The sequence below is a fragment of the Lemur catta genome, chromosome 11 (assembly GCF_020740605.2).
Source record: "Lemur catta isolate mLemCat1 chromosome 11, mLemCat1.pri, whole genome shotgun sequence".
Taxonomy (NCBI): Eukaryota; Metazoa; Chordata; class Mammalia; order Primates; family Lemuridae; genus Lemur; species Lemur catta.
The window spans coordinates 87,646,644-87,664,013 of NC_059138.1; the positions used below are offsets into that span (position 1 = coordinate 87,646,644).

The following is a 17,370-nucleotide window of genomic DNA, read 5'->3' on the forward strand; positions in this document are numbered from 1 at the left end:
ACGGACGAGACCAAATCGGAGCGCGCGGGTGTGCGACGTCAGCGGGGGCAGGGCCTCGGCGGGGCGGGGCCTCGGCGGGGCGGGGCCGCGTGGTGTGGGGACCTGGCGCTCCCGCCTTCCCCCGCTGCCCTGGAACGCTGCTCCCTGCCCTTCTCCGCCCTGCCGTGGTCGTTGCTTGCATTGGATTTCGGATCGGGAAATTTGATGATGCGAAGCGTGAGGGTTTGCCCTCGAAGACCTCGTAGAGACGATGGGTGTGCCGCCCGCTGGTCCCCCGCCCCGCCCAGCCTGAGTCCTCGGGGCTCAGAGAGGAGCAAAGCGTTTTTCGCGGGTCCTAGAAATCAGGCTGCTGAGCTCTGTCTCCAAATAGTATTCTTAAAAATATATAAATATCTCCGGGCTTTTACCCACAAATAAAGAAGAAACATATTTTGGTTAAAATTTTACCCAGTTCTCCAAGGATGAGTTATGCAGAGGGTAGGGTTTGCCACGTGTGATCATATGCTGGTGGCTGGCCCCTAGGGAAGGAAAATTTTAAGTAAGGGGGAAAGAGCCAGAAAGCAAGGAATTCATGGGAATTTCGCAGGGCCTATAATACTCAAACCAGAGCGTTGCCACTGTAACTGGTATCCAGTAATTATTAATAAGAAATGGAAAAATAGCAACACTGGATATCTTATTTTAGAACTCACCTCAGTAATGGAAAAAACATGGGCTCTGGAGTCAGCCCCACGTATAACAATCTTTGTACAGTGAAGTCCCAGTTCCATTATCTATAAAATGGGCTTTAATAATACTGCCTCATAGTACTGCTAGGATCAAGATAGTATTTAATAAATGAGCGGTTACTGGCTGTTACCTTGAATCATGTGAAATTGCCAATATTTGGCCGTTCTGGACCGACATCATTCATCCTAACGGTACAATACTCGAATAACGCTGTGGTTTCCTGTGGGAGGGAGGACTAGACTAGCATCTATGCGGAAGTGGAAGGGTAGTGGGGGGTGACTTGCCCACCATCACACTGGGAGAGGAAGAGAGGGAACAACACAAGTCTCTTGACTTCCGCCCAGTCCATTTTCCATGACCGAGACTCCTCTGACCACTGGAAGCAGGGGCTTCAAAAGACCCTTGATAAAAGCACAGGGTCTTCCATGCCCACTTCACTAGGAATGTTTTATTCTTAGTTTTTTAAAACTTTGGCCTCCAACTGTTCTGCATGTTGGATAAAGGGACAGAACAGAGATGAGATGCTCTCCAATCCACAATACTTCGCAAAAACAAGAACTTTCAACTTTTCCTAAATAATCCTTTTAAACTGACAATATTTTTTCTTTTTAAAGTTTCCATAAATTTCAATAGTCTTACAGTTTTTGTTTTGTGGTGGTGGTGGTGGTGTTTTGAGATAGGATTTCACTCTGTCACCCCAGGTAGAGTGTAGTAGTGTGATCATAGCTCACTGCAACCTCAAACTCCTGGGCTCAAGTGATCCTCCAGCCTCTGCCTCCGAATGTGCTAGGATTACAGGCAAGTGCCACCACGCCTTGCAGATAATCTTAGGTGAGGAACATCAGATCAGCCATCTGAATTGCCAGAGTCCAAATCCTGGACCCCCTGCTTCCTGGCTGTGTAATTTGGCAAGTGACTGAACCTCCCTGAGTCCCAGTTCCCCTCATCTGTAAAATGGGGACAATAATGGTGGTTGTGAAAATTACACCATGAAATGCCTGGCAGAGTGAGCAGTTAAGTGTCAAAAAGTAAAATTGAAAAAAAAATACGAGTCCCTGATATCTACACATCCTCTTAGGAAGAACCAGCCTTTGAGGGTTCTTATAGAACACAGTGACACCACCCTGACCAGAGGAAAGAAGGGAGGGGAAGAACAGCAAAGGTGATAATGGCGTGACAACTGTTGGGGCCCGACGTACTAGTGGCAGCAAGAGACAGTGCTGGCCAGGTGAGCAGGAGCCGTATCACCAAGGCTGTCCTTGGGGGTCTATGTTGGGAGTCATTTTGCCCATGAGGCAGTAGGCAACACGATCAAATTTGTGGTTTTCTCTATGCAAGCCACTTTCCCTTAGGCCTGAGGTGTCTTCTCAGGAATTGTAAATTGAGCTAGATCTTCCCAAGACCATTTCAGTGGCAAACATTTCCATGGCTCAAATATGTATCTTTCTTTATACTATGATTGGTGGAAGGGGATCACGTGGGTACCTTTGCGTGATTAGAATAACTTAAAATGACATTTTTAATATATTAATATGAATTGTTACATTGTTTTAAATAATCTGTGGAAAAATTTTAATGGGGATATTTTCTCTTTTTTGGGGGGTGGTATTTTATTTTTCTGTAACTTCCCTGTTGGTGTTTTGATGCACTGTGCTTCTCCTGCCAATCCCATGAAGGAGGCAAGGCAGTCTTTCTAGGTTTCACAGAACAGAAAATGGAGGCTCAGAGACTCACTCACCTGCAGTTACGGAACCAGTACATGGTAGAAGGCCTCTCGTTCCAGGGACTATGTTCTTTCAGGATCCGGGGTTTCACCCCATCACTTGGTGGGGGTGAGGGTTCGGAACCATTTTGGGGTAGGGAATTGCCTGGGTTTCCGTGGCATGGTGCAGACAGCTCCTGAGTGGCCCTCGGGGACTACCCAGATATGGAGCAGCTGTATCCAGGAGCAAGTGACCCTACAAACAGGGCTCACCTGTGCCCCTGCCAGGGCTTAGCACAGAAACAGAACGTACAGCTGCAACGTAGTGTGCAATCCTACTCAGAAAGCTGAGTACCTTTGCTCAAGGGGCATGTGAGTAGCAGAAAGCAAGGCCGAGATTCAGAACCAGGCCAGGCGTGTGCTGAAGCGAGCTACACCCCATCTCTCGGCAGAGGGAAGACACTCTTGTTCCTTGTCTCAAGCATTCTCAGGCTCACTTCCTCCAAGATGGTACTTGCTTGGTTCACCCTTTCATCAAAGTAACAGGACCCTCTTGAGAGCACATGGCCATCCTCTTAGGAGCAGCCCGCCACCCTGTCCACCCTTGAGTGACTCACACCACTAAGCCTGGCTCCAAGCACATGACTGCCCAGTAGGCCTGTAGCACGTTCTGGAGTCTCTCAGATCCACAGAGGTTCAGGTCTGATGTACGAGGGGCCTCTGGCTGTAGTGCACATCCAAGAACGGGTAAGGCAGACTGATGCTCGGCATTGTGAGTTCCAGGGCTGCCAGGCAAGACCCGGGTGTTGTGGAAATTGAAATCCTAAGAGCAGTGCTGGCTGGAGGGCTGAAGGCAAGACCCTTCCACAGGCCCACTTGAACCATTAACTCCTCAGAAAGGACGATGGGGGCGGGGGGAGCACGTAAGTGACTCTTCCTGGAAAAGTCAGTGTCGGGGCATCCTCTCCTGTTCCTACGTCTGATGGGGCCAGGCATGACCCAGGCAGTTCTAGAATTCCTCAGGTTGCTTTACCGTGAGTCTTCCACAGTGGTCCTATCCAAGCTGGCCAGGGCGAGTTCTCTTGCTCCAAGTCTGTTAGTTTTTAGATTGGTCTGTTTTCAAAAGGTTAAATATTTTGGGCAAATGCCTGATTGAATTTCACAGTATTTTTGGTCTGGGGGACATATGGAATAATTTTCCCATTTATTAAACAGTCACTACAGTCTATTATAAACCCTGCATCCCTCTGAAAATGTGATGAAAGCTACAAACTCTTACCCAGGGGGGAAAGTGCATATATTTAAGTTTCAGAAATTCAATGATTGAACTTTGAGAAATGGACAGATCCCATGTAAAGAATCCTTGATTTGTAAGGAGCCACTAGGGCTAGCTTCCCTGTTCCAGAGTTTAGGAATCATTCTTTAAGGAAACTGGCCGATATTCAACAATTCTAAGAGGGGTTTCCAGTGCCTGATGAGATTCCTGGGTGAAACTCCTACAGTGCAGAAGCCCCTGGGCAGCCCTGTGTGGCTTCAGTGGGGAAAAATAAAAAGAAAAACTTTTGGTATTCCCAACTGAACCAACATCTTATAATGATCCAGGGAGAGAGAGAAGTTTTTAGAACCTGAGGATTAGAGATATTTTGAGTTTCAGATGGGAAAGGTTTTCCTAAACTTAGTAGCAAAAGACCAGGTTTACAGAGAACCAGGTTCCCAGCGTACCGGAGGCAATAATTTTGAATGTCAAGGGAGCAGCAGGTGGAGCACCTGGGACCCCAGAGAGCCATGCAGGCGGGCAGGCTGCCAGGCACCTCCAGAGAGGATCATCCAGAGGGCTGGGGAGTGCCCTGGAGTGAAGGCGCCCTTTGCTGACTCTGGTGAAAGGAGGATGAGAAACGTGGTGGGACCTCGGCCACCGCTCAGGGAGGGCCTCATTTCTCTGATGTCAAGAAACACAAAGGGAAAGAGGCTCCAAGGCCTAGGCAGCAATCAGTGATCCTCTTGATTTTAGAGGATCAAGCAGATTTCTCGAGCTGGTGATACAGGGGGGTGTGGTTCCAAGGCTCAGCAGGGTTGACTGTGGCCCCTGGGAAGGATTCCAGCTGGAGAACTGACAGGGCAGGAGCTGGAAGCCCTTGGCTAGGGGCCCATGGATGATGTCAGGGAGGCTGCACTGCCTGGCTGGGGCTGGGGGGCTGAGCCTGGAAGCCGCGGGAGTCTGGAGGGGATGAGAGGTCAGGCAGAGGCGGGGGGTGAGTGGTGAGAGCGCTGCCCCTCCTCTGCTCCTGCGCTGCCCATACAGGTGTGTGCTCTGCGGCAGGGGCCCCCTGGCCCTAGGCCTCCTGGTCATCACCCATGAAATGGGACAATGATGGAGACTCCTCAGCGTTATTGTGAAGTTATTTGCTTCTGGTTCCCAGTAACAGCCTGAAAAATGGCTCTTTGCTTACAGAGAGGGCACAGCATGGCACTTTTCCATGGTGCGTCTCTGTGCTGTCCGCCACCCCAGACGTGTGTATCATGCCCCCTCCTCAGGTGTCCTCTTTGAGGAAACACAGGAGAATTAAGGAACAGAGAGGCAGAACCTGCCCATCACTATCATTTGTGCATTCATTCAACAAAGATTTATTTAGCGCCTGCAATGTGCCAGGCCCAGGGGACACAGCTGGATAATGTACAGTCCCTGCCCTCAAGGAGCTCACAGTCTGGGGGGCAGACATGTAAACAACACGAGTTACAACGCGCTGTGTGAAGTGTCGTGGCAGAGGTATAACAAAGTGCGCTGGGGTGCAACAGGGCTACCGATGATCTCTTCCTGGGCAGGGGTCAGGGAAGGCTTCACAGATCAGTCAATAAATACGGTGGCACAGGAGTGCCTTGCACACAGCAGGCACTTACTACATGGGCCAGGATCAAGTCACCAAAACATCTCAAATGCCGGTTCACCAGGAGGGCCCTGGGTTGGGTGGGGGCAAGACCTACCTCTGCTTCCTCAGGACAACCTCCCCACGTCTGTGCTGGGTGTCCCCTGCCTGCCTAGGCCTGCAGTGACTGAGGAAGCTGCTCCCAACTGCAGGGGCCGGTGACAAGAGCAGCTGTACAGAGGGCCAACCCCACGGGATCTCTGACGGGCTGAGAGAACAAATTACTGCTTGTGTCTCCCCAGCCCCAGGGCCTTTTATATTCCTGACAAGGTCTCTGAGGTTGTCTGTGAGGCTACTTCCTTTCTTAACACTGTTTAGGAGACTCCAAACCCCTGTCTTTGCTTCTCTTCCTTCTCATGGGGATCAGACACTGGCTACTCTCGGGTGCCAGGGTGCAGCCCCCACGTGGACACCCCATCAGAACGGGCTGCCCGAAGCAGCCTCCTGCACCTGAACTTGGCTTTTCTCCACACTCACAGCCGTCTCACCAGCTCGATGAGCTGCTGGATGTTTTTGTTTTGGTTGGACAGACCGTTCCTGATGTTTTCCAGCAGGCATCGCTTCAATTCAAATATGGCTTCACTGTAGGCCAAGCTCACGGCGGCCATGGGGGGTGCTCCGTGCCACAGGCCAGGGATGTGCCAGATGTGCTGCTTCTCTGGGTCACAGAATGCCAGGCCCGCCAGCGCCCGGAAGCCGTCACCCTGTTTCTCCATCTGGGCTGCAGCTCTGCTCAGGTCGCCGGGCGGGTCCAATAGCTGTCTCTTGTCTCTCGGCCTAGGGCCAGAGGCAGACGCGTCGTGGAGGTTCTGGTACACAAACTGATAGTTGGGCATGTGCCCTGTTTTTTCCAACCTCAGAAATGCATGCAGAATAGCTGGCGGAATGTCCCTCGTTTCAGCTAAACTGACCACAGTGACGTTGCTCAGCCCCATAAGCAGAGTGGCCAAGGAAGCCTCCAGCTCAAACCTGTCCCCAGCAGAGGTCAAGGCCCCACCTATCAATCCCCCAGAGTCTATCACCAGGATGTGGTCACAGCCCAGGTCCTGGCTAAAGCCCTCGGCCACTGTGATGAGCTGCATGAAGGCCCCTCGAGGACCACAGCTCCTCCCCGTGGCAAACCGTAGTCCAAACATGGTGTTGAGCAGCGTGGACTTGCCTGTGCCCGGCACCCCCAGGGCTGACAAGACCACCAGTCTCGACCTTCTCTCCAGGCGGACGTGCAGCTCCTTCAGGAGCCCCGTGACCCAGCGGACGGGGGTGCTCAGGGTGCTCCCGTCGATCAGCTCCAGGGGCAGCCCTGTCAGCAGCAGCTCCGAGGCCAAGCCCGGGAAGTGGGCAAAGCGCCTCTGTCCTGCCGGCAGCCTCCCTGCCTCCACAAGGCAGCTCTCGGCCTCGTAGAACTGCCCCATCTCCCGCAGGAAATGCTCCACCCCCAGGGGCTCGGGCCAGAGCTGCTCGCCCAAGTCTGCAGCACCCCCGTGCTTTGGTCTCAGGGTAAGAAGAGTCTCCGGAGGTTGTCTCAGCCGAGGCTGGGCCACCCGTGCCAGCCCCCACTCCATCCACCGCAGGAAGTACTGCTTCTCCCCTGGGGAGGGGCTGCTGATCCCCGAGATAAACTCCTGCACCCCCGAGCTGGGGTCTTGGCCGTTCTGCTGCATTCGAAGTTCCAGCAACCGCCGCCTCAGCTCAGCCCTGTGCTTCTCAGGGGGGTCCTTGGCCCACTGGAGCTGGCAGAACTCCTTCTCCACTTGGGCTGCCTTTTTCCAGGGGTCCCCCTGCAGCCTCAGCTCGTCCCTCCTGTAGGCATCTGAGTCTTTGATTTTCCTGGTAATTCTCTCCATCCGGTCTTTTGCCTTCTGACACTCCTCACAGTCCTCATCGACTTTCAGGCCCAGCTTTCGGGCCGCGTGTGCCATGTCCTCCACAGACAGCCTCCTGCAGGGGGCCCGCGCCACGTTCCCGATGATCGCGCGGATCCTCTTCACGAAGCTCTCGCTGTCCGTGCTGCTGACCTTCACCAGGACGTGCGAGTGGTCTATTTTCAGCACGGGAATTAATTTATTCAGGAATCTCAGGTTTGTGTTGCGTTTCCCACGGTAGGGACTCAGGATGAAGTAGTACTTTGTGGTTGACTCCTTCATGGAATAGAGGAGTTTGTATTCCTTTTTACTGATGTTGTCCGTCAGTATAAACACAGCGGAGGAGATTTCTGTCAAGAGCTTAAACTGCAGCCAGTGAGACCCGATGTCACCTCTCAGGTTCAGAAAGGCCACAGGCTCCGGGAAAATGTCCAAATCCTCCCTGCCGCTGGGAAAAAACCAGGAAATTTCTACCAACCCATCTGCGATCTCGCGGGGATTGGTGCCCAGGTTGAGATCCCGATGCCAGAAGCAGTCCCACTGCCTGTGGCCCGGGCTGAGGATGGCATTGAGAAGCTGGGACTTGGAGTTGCTACTGACATCCATGCGCACAAAGGCAAAGGTGGGTGCTCTGGACAGGACCACGCTGTCTTCTCGGAAGCTCCCCAACCCCCTCGGGAGCTGGGACCACCATGTCCGCACAATGCCCCGCATGGCCCACAGGAGAAACGTGTGGTAGTGGTTTTCTGAGTCAGGCAGCACAAGAGGGAGTGCAAACTGGCAGAGGGACATTTTCAACACTATTTCTTGTTGCAGGAAACTGTCTGAGGAGAGCAGAAGGGCACAAAGGAGGTCTAAGGGGTTCACAGGCGTGTCAGGGGTCGGCAGCTCAGAAAAAGAATAAATGTCGGCGGCGATGTCATCAGCTGGGTCCCAGTAAATGATCTCCTCTTCCATCTGGCTCTCCTTCTCCACAGGCCTGGCATCCGGTAGCAAGTCCAGCACCATGGTGGTGTTCCTGGCTTCGGCATTGAGGGCCTGCAGCTTCCTGAGGAAATTCCAGGGCAAGTCTTTGGGAACCTGAGGGGCCCAGTTCTTCATGCTGTCAAAACTGATCTGCAGAGAGTCCTGGAGGCTGAGTTTCTGAACCTGGTATGTCTCTAGGCCCAAAAGTGACAGCATTTCTTGAAGCCTGCTTCTCTCCACTGTGGAAAGAAATGAAGACGTAAGTGCTCACCCCGTACTCCTGAGTCAGGGTACAGCTGTTAAGGGAGAGCCCAGCAGGTGGGGAACAGTGTAACTCCTTTCAGAGAGCAGGATGCAGGTATGGGAGGCTCAGGGTGTACCAAAGGCTGACCTGAGATCAAAGCAAAGGTGGAACCTCTACATCAAGGTAAAATAGTACCACCCCAATCACAGATATGTGTGACATTTTTAAAAGGAAAAAAAAATGGAAATAGAGAAGTCAAATTTAACAACTGAGAGAGTTCATGCAAAATCTGGATTTCTGGTTTCTCTAGAAACCCATAAGATCTAACACTGGCTACAGTGAGTAGCACAAGAGCCCTGGAAGCTGAATGCAGGCCCCACCTCCCAGACCACAACCCCCTCCCCACCAGGGTGTTCCTGTGCTTCTGGCCCCATGTTCTAGCCCAGCCATGGGCCCCTCGTGCTCACCCCATATTCTATCCCTGCTGTGGGCTTTTTCAATGTCACCAGGAAGTTCCCACAGGGGGCATCACCATTGAATCACTCTCTGGCTTTCTAGTTAATGTTCTTTTCTCTTTGCAAATAGTTTGGAGAATATTTAAAGGCAATAAGAAACCACTAAGCATAGTGTGAGCAATCAGTTAAACAACCATTTTGCAAATCTGAGACCAATAATACAGTTTTTAATTTTAATGCATTAAAATATTCAGTGCAGACTGTTACTGAGGGTGTACTTATTTGTGCCGATACACTGTATAAAACCTTACAAGCTAGGTAGTATTGCTACGTCCAAAGGTTCCATCTACCATCCCAGGTCTTGGCCCAGCATTATACTAATGTTCACACTGCACATAATTAGCTCACTTTAACGGTTAATGTACAGAACAGACAAATACAAATTCCACCGAGCTACAGGCTTTTCTTCAGTTCCTTTATTAAGAGAGGAAGCAACATGCAAGATGCCACCTTAGATGCTCAAATAAACCACGAGAAGAGACACTGGCTGATCCAGCCCTTCTCCCGTTTCCTAGGAAGTTCAAGTGACAGATTCAGGACCACTCCCCAGGTGACCAGCAGGACTCACGGCACTGGACACAGGACTCACAGAGTTCTACAGGCAGTGTGGCTGCAGGACACCCCCAGAGAGTACAGGGGACCTGTGAACTGACTGCAAAAACAAAAGAACCGTGTGGGAAGGGTCTCCTTCACTGGTGTTATTCAGGTTCCCTAGTTTCCCTGAATGAAACTAGGAACAATTGTTTCTCTTGTCCAGACAGAACAACTGTTTTTATTTTTTAAGCAATATAGTAGTATAAAGGGCAATGAGGAAAAGACTGAGCAAACAAAGCTATTTATATCTGCACCCATGCCTGCTGTGTGGCCCGTGGAAGGCTGCTAGACAGCTATGGGCCCAAGACCCTGATCTGTAAGTGAAGCCACTGGACCAAATGGATGGTTTCCAAACTTGGCTGTTTGAAGGGATTAGAATTACTTCAGGAACATTTTAAAAAATAAGACATCGCTGGGCTTCAACTCCAGAGACACTAACTCACTACAGGCAGTAGATATGTTTAGTGGTGGTGGCAGGATGGGGGATGGTAGGGAGTTGGTTACTCTTTGTGGTTAACAAGCTCTCCAGGGGTTTGGGTTTTTTCTTTTTAGCAATATTATTAATGGTGTATAAAGGATTAATGAACTAGGCCATCCTAAATCTGAGTGCCCTGGGTCCCCAGGTGATTTGATACGGTTAAGTGCGGGAATTACCTGCCTAAATGATACCCCTTTTCCATAGAATAGGAAGCTAGAACAGAGAGAAAAAGCAGAGAGAAAATGCTTACCTGTTGGAAAGTCATTGTCCTGAGCCTCATTTGTACCATCTATGGAAAAAGCAAATGGAAATGAAGCATCAATCAAAAAATATGCCCCTTATTGACACAAAGTAATTTAAGCTAAACCCAGAATCCTCCTTTCTTACCAAGATAGCAACTTCTCTCAATTGTTCAAAACATAAAATCCCATTTATTAGTCACTTTACCCATTCCCTCCTTTCCCTAATTTAATCTATTGCCAAATCCTGTAGTAGTTTCTACCTCCATAACGGAACTCGCAGTCATCTCCTTCCATTTCTCTCCATTCCAAATCTAGAAGGAAGAAGAATACATACAATCAGTTTCATCAGCAGGTTAGAAACTTTCTATTAAAATGTTCAAGTGACAATATGGCACTGATGTTTTTTAGTGCTATTATTGGCTTTAGCTTGTTTATTTATATATGTATGTATTTACACACATACACACACACACACACACACACATTTAGACAGAGTCTTGCTTTGTTGCCCAGGCTAGAGTGCCATGGCATCAGCCTAGCTCACAGCAACCTCAAACTCCTGGGCTCAAGGGATCCTCCTGCCTCAGCTTCCCAAGTAGCTGGGTCTACAAGCACGTACCACCACGCCCAGCTAATTTTTCCATTTTTTGTAGAGACTGGGGTCTTGTTCACACTCAGGCTGGTCTCAAAATCCTGGCCTCAAGCGATCCTCTTGCCTTGGCCTCCCAGAGTACTAGGATTACAGACATGAGCCGCTGAGCCTGGCCACTATTTATTTATTTTTATATTTTTACTCTCTGGCCTAAGTGAGAAGAACTATGTAAATTTTATTTTTTTTTCCAACACAAAATATGTCACAAAGTAGTAACAGGTACATACAGGACAAAGATTTGTTCAAAAATATATTCCTTATAGAATTTACCAAACTTGGGCTGGGCAGGGTGGCTCACGCCTGTAATCCTAGCACCCTGGGAGGCTGAGGCGGGCAGGTCGTTTGAGCTCAGGAGTTCGAGACCAGCCTGAGCAAAAGCGAGGCCGCATCTCTACTGAAAAAAAAAAAATAGAAAGAAATTAGCTAGACAATTAAAAATATATAGAAAAAATTAGCCGGGCATGGTGGTGCATGCCTGTAGTCCCAGCTACTTGAGAGGCTGAAGCAAGAGGATCACTTGAGCCCAGGAGTCTGAGGCTGTTGTGAGCCAGGCTGATGCCACAGCACTCTAGCCTGGGCAACAGTGAGACTCTGTCTCAAAAAAATAAAAATTAAAAAAATTAAAAAAAAAAAAAAAAAGAATTTACCAAACTTGGTTGGGTGCATAAGTTTTTATAATCACTTAAAATGATATTTATATCAGCACAAATACACTGGGGTAGCGAGGACAGACTGGGGAAGAGCTGCAACTCTGTTTCAAGTCTCTAACATCATGATATGTCCTTCAACATTAACATTTTAATTATAGGATGTATTTACTTTAATGTAATTCAGATATTTACATTGGGAAAAAGACCTTAAAGCCCTACAGATTTGCTTACAAATGCATAATATAAAGGAGAGAATAGGCAGCTTGGGATGGTGGAAGCAAGACTTCTCTGTGTGTGTTTTCACTGTTTTGACTTTTGATCCAAGTAAAAGTATCACCTGCTTCAAAATTTATATATTGAAAAGCTTATAAATTAAGAAAAGAGTCCCAAATTTTGAGGTTTATCAATTCTCTCATGATTCCCATATAGTCAGGGAGATAAACCTAACATTTCAAATTGTCTTCTTTGATGTTGTGTCTGCGAGACAAACACGTGCTGAGCAGGAAAGAGAAAAAGAGAGAAAGAAAAGGGGGCTCAGAAAGCATGAGAATATCAGAGAAGACGCACGGTCCACACAGATCAAACCACAATGTTAAGTAGTCAAAGGATTACTCTATTCAAAGTGAAGAAAAGATACCAGAAGAATTTTTCCAAGGACTCCAAAATGTCATGAGGAAAGAACATGGTTAGATAAGAGAATGTGAAGTCTAGAGATGCCCGAGATGGGGTTGGTATAGTTCTGAGAGTAGATTTCAGCTGGATTCAGGAGTAACCTCCAGATCAAGAGAAAACAGAGCCTTCCTTGGTTATGGGAGGGAAATAACTCCCGTGTGGAGCCAGAGAGACAACAGGTGGATGGGGTCAAGGATGCATGTCCAGACTCGACTACACTCCCTATTGGGGGGGATAAGACAAGCTCTGACTCAGTGGGAGCACTGGGCTCAAATGGAACATAAGAACAGAGTGTGGACCAGGCCCTGCGGCAGAAAGTGAGCCCAGTAAGAACTGTTACAAGCCTATTGTTGGAGAGCTGAAAATGGGGCAGTTAAAACCATTTTTTACCTATCAAACTGAATGATCTTCCCCCTAATTATTATAGTACTCAGTACTCACCAAAGAGTTTTTCATCAAATTTTGGAATAATTATTATTGAACAGTAAAGGCATCATGTCACACCTTGGAGCTGTTAGTGTTATGAATGAGGTATGGACATCTACATGCAAAAGAATAAAGTTGGACCCCTCACTCACACCATATACAAAAATTAACTCAAGAAGGGTCAAGGATCTAAATATAATAGCTAAAACCATCTCTTAGAAGATGATATGGGAGTAAATCTTCATAACCTTGAATTTGGTAAGGGATTTTTAGATATAACACCAAAAGCACAGGAAACAAAAATAGGTAAACTGGACTTCATCAAAATAAAAAGCTCTTGTGCATCTAAGGACATTATCAAGAAAGTGAAAAGACAACCAATAGAATGGGCGAAAATATTTGCAAATTAAGTATTTGATAAGGGCCTAGTATTCAGAATATATTAAAAACTCTTACAGCTTTACAACAAAAAAAAGACAAGCAACCCATTAAAACATGGGAAAAGACTTTAATAGACATCTCTCTAAAAAAGATACACAGCAAGCACATGAAAAGATACTGAATGTCATTAGTCACTAGGGAAATGCAAATCAAAACCACGATGAGATACCACCTCACACCTACTAGGATTGCTACTAAAAACAAAAATAAACAAACAAGCCAACAAACAAAAAAACAGAAAATAACAAGTGTTGGTGAAGACGGGGAAACACCGGAACCCTCATACATTTATGGTGGGAAGGTAAAATAGTGGTAGTTCCTCGAAAAGTTAAAATAATTACTATATAACCCAGGAATTCTACCCCTAGGTAAATATCCAAAAGAATCAAAAGAGATTCAAACAAGTACTTGTATAAGCATGTTCACAGCAGCACTATTCACAATATCCAAAAGGTTGAAATAACCCAAATGCTCATCAGCAAATGAATGGATAAATTGTGGGGTGTACACACACACACACACAGGAACATCACCCAGCCATAAAAAGGAACAACATGGATGAACCCCAAAACATTATGCTAAGTGAAGCTCACATATTATGATTCCATTTGTATGAAACATTCAAAATCAATCAACAGAGCTATAACAAAGACTTATGCTAGGATTGCTAGGGGCCGGGAGGAGAGACGGATGGGGAGAAACCATTTAATGGGTGTAGGGTCTTACTTTCAAATGATGGAGAAAAAAAATTTTTTTTAAGAGACAGGGTCTCGCTGTGTTGCCCAGGCTGGACTCAAATTCCTTGGCTCAAGGGAGGCTCCTGCCTCAGCCTCCCAGGTAGCTGGGATTATAGGTGTGCACTACTATATCTGGATTGGAAATGTTCTGGAACTAAATAGCTAAGAGGTAGTGGCTGTACAGCATTATGAATTATTAAATACCACACAATGTTCACTTAGATTTGTTTTTTTTAATTTTTTAAAAAAGAATGATCTATGAAGTAGAATCCTCAGGCATGAGATAAAATAAATTCTGGAGTGATTATATAAAGTATAAGCCAGGCAAAACTAATCTATGCTTTTATAAGAATAGTGGTTTCCCCAGTAGAGGAGGGGTGGGAAGTGATTAGAAGGGGACTTCTGGGGAGATGGTTTTATTTGGCTTCTTTTTTTTTTTTTTTGAGACAGAGTCTCACTTTGTTGCCCGGGCTAGAGTGAGTGCCGTGGCGTCAGCCTAGCTCACAGCAACCTCAGACTCCTGGGCTTAAGCGATCCTACTGCCTCAGCCTCCCGAGTAGCTGGGACTACAGGCATGAGCCACCATGCCCGGCTAATTTTTTTATGTATATATTTTTAGTTGGCCAGATAATTTCTTTCTATTTTTAGTAGAGACGGGGTCTCACTCTTGCTCAGGCTGGTCTCGAACTCCTGACCTCGAGCGATCCACCCGCCTCGGCCTCCCAGAGCTAGGATTACAGGCGTGAGCCACCGCGCCCGGCCTTTATTTGGCTTCTTGATTGGAATGCTGGTTTGTGTGGGTAAAATTTATCAAGCTATACACTAGTAATCTGAGTACTTTTCTATACTTCAATACAATTTTTTTAATCCAATTGGTTAAAGACCTTGCTTTAAATCTTAAAAATGGGCTGGGTGCGGTGGCTCACGCCTATAATGCTAGCAACTCTGGGAGGCTGAGGCAGGAGGATTGCTTGAGCTCAGGAGTTTGAGACCAGTCTGAGCAACAGTGAGACCCCATCTTTACTAAAAATAGAAAAATTAGCCGAATGTCATGGTGTGCGCCTGTAGTCCCAGCTACTCAGGAGGCTGAGGCAGAAGGATTACTTGAGCCCAGGAGTTTGAGGTTGCTGTGAGCTAGGCTGACGCCACGGCACTCTAGCCTGGGCAACAGAGCGAGACTCTGTCTCAAAAACAAAACAAAACAAAACAAAACAAAAACTGAATCCAATTTTGAATGTATGAGGAATGCCTAAAAGACCCTTAGATGGAATCTTCTTGTAAAAGGGAACGTAAAAGACTTAAGCACATTTTTGAGGTCCACAATGCTCAGCTCAAAGGAGGGCTGGAGCCCAGAATCCCAACAAAACAAAAGCACATTTGTTTCAGAGTCCAACTTTACCTGCAATGGCCACGGCTGTTCGTCTCTCTGACGGTTTTATTTCTGGGGCCACTTCTCCCAAATCTGAATGTCTGAAACAATTTCAGAAGAAAATCATAATTACAATACTGAAAATTCACTTTCATCTATCAAATTGGCTGCATATGAAAATCTCTTGGGGAGCTTTTAAAAACTACAAACCCTGGTTCATACCCCAGATCCATGAAACCAGAATCCCAGGGAGCCAGTCCTGGGCATCACTGCTTTTAAAAGTACCCGCAATGATTCTGATATGCAGCCACAGTTGAGAAACATTGGTCTAGAAAAACCAGCACTCTCAAAAACTGCTGGCCAGAGCATAAATACAGCCATTCAGAAAGACATAAAAATATACATACCCTTTGACCAGTAATTCCACTTCTATCCTAAGGAAATAATTAAGATTTAGTTACAAAGGTGTTGATGCCAGCTTTATATATAATAGTGAAAAACTGGATGCCTTTTAAAATCAAGGTGCAATAACAGGGAATTATGGTGTTATTCTGCAACCATTAAAACATACAAGATTTCTTTTTGTGGACAAAAATGTTGGACAAAGTCTTATGGAAAGATGTTAATATATTATTTAGTGGAAGGAAAAGAACAGTATGTGCAGCATAATATTTATCTATAGTTGTATATAATACAAGAAATCTAAAAGGATGTTTATCTAAGTTAATAAAGTGGGCAGGGAGGGGTGATCCTGAGTTCTTTTATGTATGTATGATAACTGTAGTCCAATCAAGAATAAACTATTAGGCCTGGCCTGGTGACTCACACCTGTAATCCTAGCACTCTGGGAGGCCAAGGTGGGAGGATCACTTGAGCTCAGGAGTTCGAGACTAGTCTGAGCAAAAGCGATACCCTGTCTCTACTAAAAATAGAAAAAATTAGCCGGGCATGGGTGCATGCACCTATAGTCCCAGCTACTCGGGAGGCTAAGGCAGGAGGATTACTTTAGCATAGTAGTTTGAGGTTGCCATAAGCTAAGCTGATGCCAAAGCACTCTAGCCTGAGTAATAGAGACAGACTATGTCTCAAAAAAAAAAAAAAAAGAATAAACTATTTTAGGTGTATCATAGGAATGAGCAAATGAGCAAATGTGTTCATTTTGTCAGGAGCCAGGGTTCTCACCGTTGAAGAAAGGGCATGCAAATATGGAATGGAGGAAGTTACAACTTGCAGAGACATACTGGTATGAACTGTGATTTTTATTTGCATGCTCATGTGCACGCCTATGTATGTGTGTGTGTGTAGATATACAGATGTGTGCATGTGTATTTCTGTGTGTATATGCATGCACACATGCATTCCTAGCTCTGTCCACTGAAAGGGCCAAGAAGCAAAGACACTGTCATGGCAATGAGCATGCCTGGCACCCTTTAATGCCATTCCATGCTAACAGAAACAAGGACTCCTTGGAGATCCTGAATGGTGCTGGGGCTGGGGCAGGGAAAGAATAAGAGGAGTCTGGGCATCTTATTTCAGACACTAAGGAAGTGCTGAAAAAAATGATGGGCATGCCACAGGTCACAGGAGCCAGCTTGAGGGCCTCCAACTGGCTAAACATGGGACGGTGTGAGTGCAATCATAATTAAATACAGTAATTATTTTAAAACATTTAAAAACAGGAGTTAGTGGGTCCACAAAGATAAATAAATGGGGAGAGAAGATTCTTGCTCACAACAGAATGGTAAATATGGAGGGAGTGCTACAGTCAGAATAGTATCATTTTGCAACCATCATATAATCAAGATTGCTTCAAGCAAGAACTAACAAATGCTACCTTGTAGGGAAATGTTTTTGAGGAGCAAGGTATTTGTCCACTCTTAGAATGTCTCCTTGTAGACTGCTTAAAGCACAAGGGAGAAAAAAAAACACAGTAGTTATACACTGGACAGCATGGGCCACGCTCTGGATAATCAAAATGAACCTTAATAATGGGGACAGATGGCCATCATGTGCACCCGCTGTGGTACCCTGAGAAAGGACACATCACCTATGCAGTGTGCTCCCTGACTTAATCACGAAGACAAACCCAAAATGAGAAATGTCAAGCTAGAGGAGGAGAACTGCCTTATCCCAAAGTGTGCATGTCGTAAAAGACAAAGGAAGACTG

The 17,370-nt window shown here is 46.7% G+C and overlaps 1 protein-coding gene across 4 annotated transcripts in view; it reads right to left on the reverse strand.

Annotated features, from left to right (window-relative positions):
- Positions 1-5,040: 5,040 nt before the first annotated feature.
- The window catches only part of LOC123647362 (up-regulator of cell proliferation), a 60,188-nt gene continuing 47,858 nt past the window's right edge, over positions 5,041-17,370 (reverse strand). For 2 of the 4 annotated variants that reach the window (XM_045564762.1, XM_045564758.1), the window contains exons 2-6: positions 15,611-15,637; positions 15,234-15,304; positions 10,517-10,567; positions 10,265-10,303; positions 5,041-8,422 (exon numbers count right to left, since the gene is read on the reverse strand). In XM_045564762.1, the coding sequence (XP_045420718.1) occupies positions 5,829-8,422; positions 10,265-10,303; positions 10,517-10,550 (2,667 nt within the window). In that variant the 5' untranslated portion in view covers positions 10,551-10,567; positions 15,234-15,304; positions 15,611-15,637 and the 3' untranslated portion in view covers positions 5,041-5,828. Of the gene's footprint in view, positions 8,423-10,264; positions 10,304-10,516; positions 10,568-15,233; positions 15,305-15,610; positions 15,638-17,037; positions 17,238-17,370 lie in introns of those variants that run through there. The other 2 variants (XM_045564761.1, XM_045564760.1) reach the window with 2 other exon arrangements.